This window comes from Fragaria vesca, linkage group LG3 (assembly GCF_000184155.1).
Source record: "Fragaria vesca subsp. vesca linkage group LG3, FraVesHawaii_1.0, whole genome shotgun sequence".
Taxonomy (NCBI): Eukaryota; Viridiplantae; Streptophyta; class Magnoliopsida; order Rosales; family Rosaceae; genus Fragaria; species Fragaria vesca.
The window spans coordinates 1,522,366-1,525,751 of NC_020493.1; the positions used below are offsets into that span (position 1 = coordinate 1,522,366).

Genomic DNA, 3,386 nt, shown 5'->3' on the forward strand with positions numbered 1-3,386 from the left:
CACATTTGTATTCTTCTTTGTACTGCAAACTCAAACAAATCCCAATCACATACAAACACATATATAGATAGTCAATGATACAGAGGAAGGAAGACGGAGAATTAAACCCTAACCTCGGAGAAATCAACCTCGACCTTGGATCTTACTCCTTGAGGAGCGATGTAGCCGATCTACACATTCCGATCCGTCGATCCGAAGCCACCACCATGCAGATCCGTCAGACGCCATCGTCACACAATCCGACTCCACGAGAGGGAGCACAACCAGAAGCGCCAGCGCCTCGCGATTCTGCTCAGGATAAGTGGCCGGAGTCAGAGATCGGCGAGCTCTGACGACAAAGCACGAGCCGGATCTGGATTCAAGCACGAGCTGAGGTTCGTCGTGTCGAGGCCGAGGAGCGTCGCCGGCGTGGCTGAGGACCTCGCGGTTCTGCTCGGAATAAGTGGCTGGAGTCAGAGATCGGCGAGCTTTGATGACGAAGCACGAGCCGGATCTGGATTCAAGCACGAGCTGAGGTTCATCGTGTCGAGGCCGAGGAGCGTCGCCGGCGTGGCTGAGGAGTGTCGCCGTCGAGGCTTCGACGGTTGATGCCTTAACGAGAGAGAGAGAGAGAGAGAGAGAGAGAGAGAGAGAGAGAGAGAGAGATTAGAGAGAGAAGAGTTTAATTATCAATACAGGGTATACTCATAAATTTTATTAAAAAATACATTGAAATAGGCTAAAAGAAGAGAGAGATTAGAGAGAGAAGAGTTTGATTATCAATACAGGGTATACTCATAATTTTATTAAAAATCATTGAAATAGGCTAAAAGAAAAGATTTACATTGAAGTGGGTATTAAAATCCCTGTTTTTGTGCATTTGGGCATTTTCCCTTACTAAAATATTGATACGGATTTCATGGGAGAAAATAACAGTCACTCTATTAATATTTAATGACGGTGTACAAACAAAACATACAGGATGATATCTATCAGTTTTTATATATATATATATATTTATTTATTTCTTTTTTCCTCTTGGATACTTACTGATATTGGTATCTAATTAATCCCGATATTTGAAATTGTTATGGTCATTTGCATTTATCAAAGAAATGAAACAAATTAAACGTTACAAACCGGGTTCTCAGAGACAACTGAACCCGTGGACAGGCCTCCTCCAGGTTGGCTTAAAATTAACATTGATGGTGCTTTTGATTCTTCTATTCATTGTGGAGGGATTGGTGTGGTGATTAGGGACTCAGGCTTCTGTGGTGGGTGGTATGTACGTGTTTGAGATTGGAGAATGTTTATTCACCTGAGATGGTAGAGGCAGAGGCAGGTAGAGCTGCTATTGAGCTATCAAGGGAATTTAGTTTATCCCCCATTGTGTTGGAATTTGACCGTCTTAAGTTGATTAAGACTACACAAAGTGATGGTGTTGATGATTTGGGGTGATAGTTGCAGACATTCGACGCAATTTGGAGTTTATTTATTTATTTATTTTTTGTTCATGTTTATAGGGAAGCCAGCTTACTTGCACGTATATAGAACAACTAAATTCGGGCTTCTTCTGATTCCAGTAGTCGCTGGTATGGTTCTGTTCCACCCAGCGCACAAAGTTTTAGCCTATATTTGTAACAACTGATTCTCTTAATAAAATTATCGTCGCTATTTAAAAAAATAAGAAATGAAACAGAAGAAATAAATGGTGCATGTCATTTGTTCTATCAAATGATAACGTTGTAAAAGCGTGTAAAGGGGTTGCATACAGTCAATATTTTAATAGTGAGTTAAATATTTTTCTAAAACAAACGCACAATAGGGTGATCGTGGAAACTCTACGAGCTTGTGGAACGTACATTAAGGAAAGAGAGGAGGAAGACAAACATGATATGTAATATGACAAGATTATGACCTCAGTTTCATTACTGTTCTCAAACTAGTTCACCGCCAAGCATGAAATCCCGGCAGGTTCATCGTAACAATTGTGTCTCGGAGGCCAGATGCCACCATTTTACCTTCTCTGCTGAGCTCAACATATACACACGTCCCGGTTTACAATATTTCCGTCTAAGGAGGTGGTAGCCTTCACATGCTCAAGTGTTATCTGCCAAAATGCTCAAGGGCCAAGTAAGTCCTTCCGAGTCTAGATCTTTGTCCCAAGTGCATAAGTAACCACCTACTTTACTTAATTTCTTTTGTATGTTACTACCCGCTACTTACTATAAATAGCATCAAGCATAGGCTATATATTCCACACAGAATCAGAAGTAGTACGACCTCAAATAGGTTCAGTATGTTGCCCAGGAAGATGAGTTTCAATGTTTTCCTACGTCTTCTGATTGCTCTTGGTCTCCTCTTTTCAGCAGTGGCAGCTGGCCATATTGTTACCAAAGATGAGAAGCCAGGTTACTTCAATGCATTGATCAAATTTCCTTTTTGTTTAGTTATGTATAAATTGCATGCATGTATATATAGATATACTGACCAAGATAATTTTATGTTTATGTGTGCAGTAGATGATTGCAGTGGTGTTCTTGGTCGACGCGGTAGCTGCCATAGCTATGCCGGTGAGCGTCGTGTGATTGTGAGAGATGAATCAGTCCTGCCACAAACACGTGAGTCAGAAAATATTCACATACTTATTTTCTTCTCCTAAATCTACAATATCTTAAACATTCATCTTTTCATGCAGAAGACGAGAAAAAAGAATCAAATGCAGTGAGCCGTGGTGATAATATTGAAGTTGATAATGGACGTGATCACCATGGTGGATATGGTGGTAGTGGAGGACAAGGAAGTGGTGGCAGTGGTGGAGGTGGATACGGAGGTGGCGGTGGTGGTGGAGGAAAAGGCAGCGGACATGGAGGAGGTGGTGGACAAGGTGGAGGACATGGAGGCGGCGGTGGACAAGGTGGTGGACATGGAGGTGGCGGCGGACAAGGTGGAGGACATGGAGGCGGCGGCGGACAAGGTGGAGGACATGGAGGAGGCGGTGGACAAGGTGGAGGACATGGAGGTGGTGGTGGACAAGGTGGAGGACATGGAGGCGGTGGTGGAAAAGGTAGTGGACATGGAGGCGGTAAAGGAGGTGGTAAAGGCAGTGGTGGAGGACAAGGAGGAGGCGGACAAGGTGGTGGAGGACAAGGAGGTGGCGGACAAGGTGGTGGTGGATACGGAGGTGGAGGTGGCGGAAAAGGTGGTGGAGGAAAAGGAGGCGGTAAAGGTGGTGGTGGCGGACAAGGTGGTGGAGGACAAGGAGGGGGCGGACAAGGTGGTGGTGGATATGGAGGTGGCGGCGGAAAAGGTGGGGGTGGACAAGGAGGCGGAGGACAAAGTGGTGGTGGTGGATATGGAGGTGGTAGCGGCGGACAAGGTGGGGTGGACAAGGAGGTGGGGGTGAA

General features: G+C 44.7%; 1 protein-coding gene across 1 annotated transcript in view; it reads left to right on the forward strand.

Annotated features, from left to right (window-relative positions):
- The first annotated feature begins 2,244 nt into the window (after positions 1–2,244).
- Positions 2,245–3,386, forward strand: part of LOC101296079 — a 1,814-nt gene continuing 672 nt past the window's right edge. Inside the window, exons 1-3 of the mRNA XM_004295295.1 lie at positions 2,245–2,390; positions 2,499–2,600; positions 2,769–3,358. Coding sequence (XP_004295343.1) covers positions 2,279–2,390; positions 2,499–2,600; positions 2,769–3,358 — 804 coding nt within the window. The 5' untranslated portion in view covers positions 2,245–2,278. The remainder of the gene's footprint in view (positions 2,391–2,498; positions 2,601–2,768; positions 3,359–3,386) is intronic.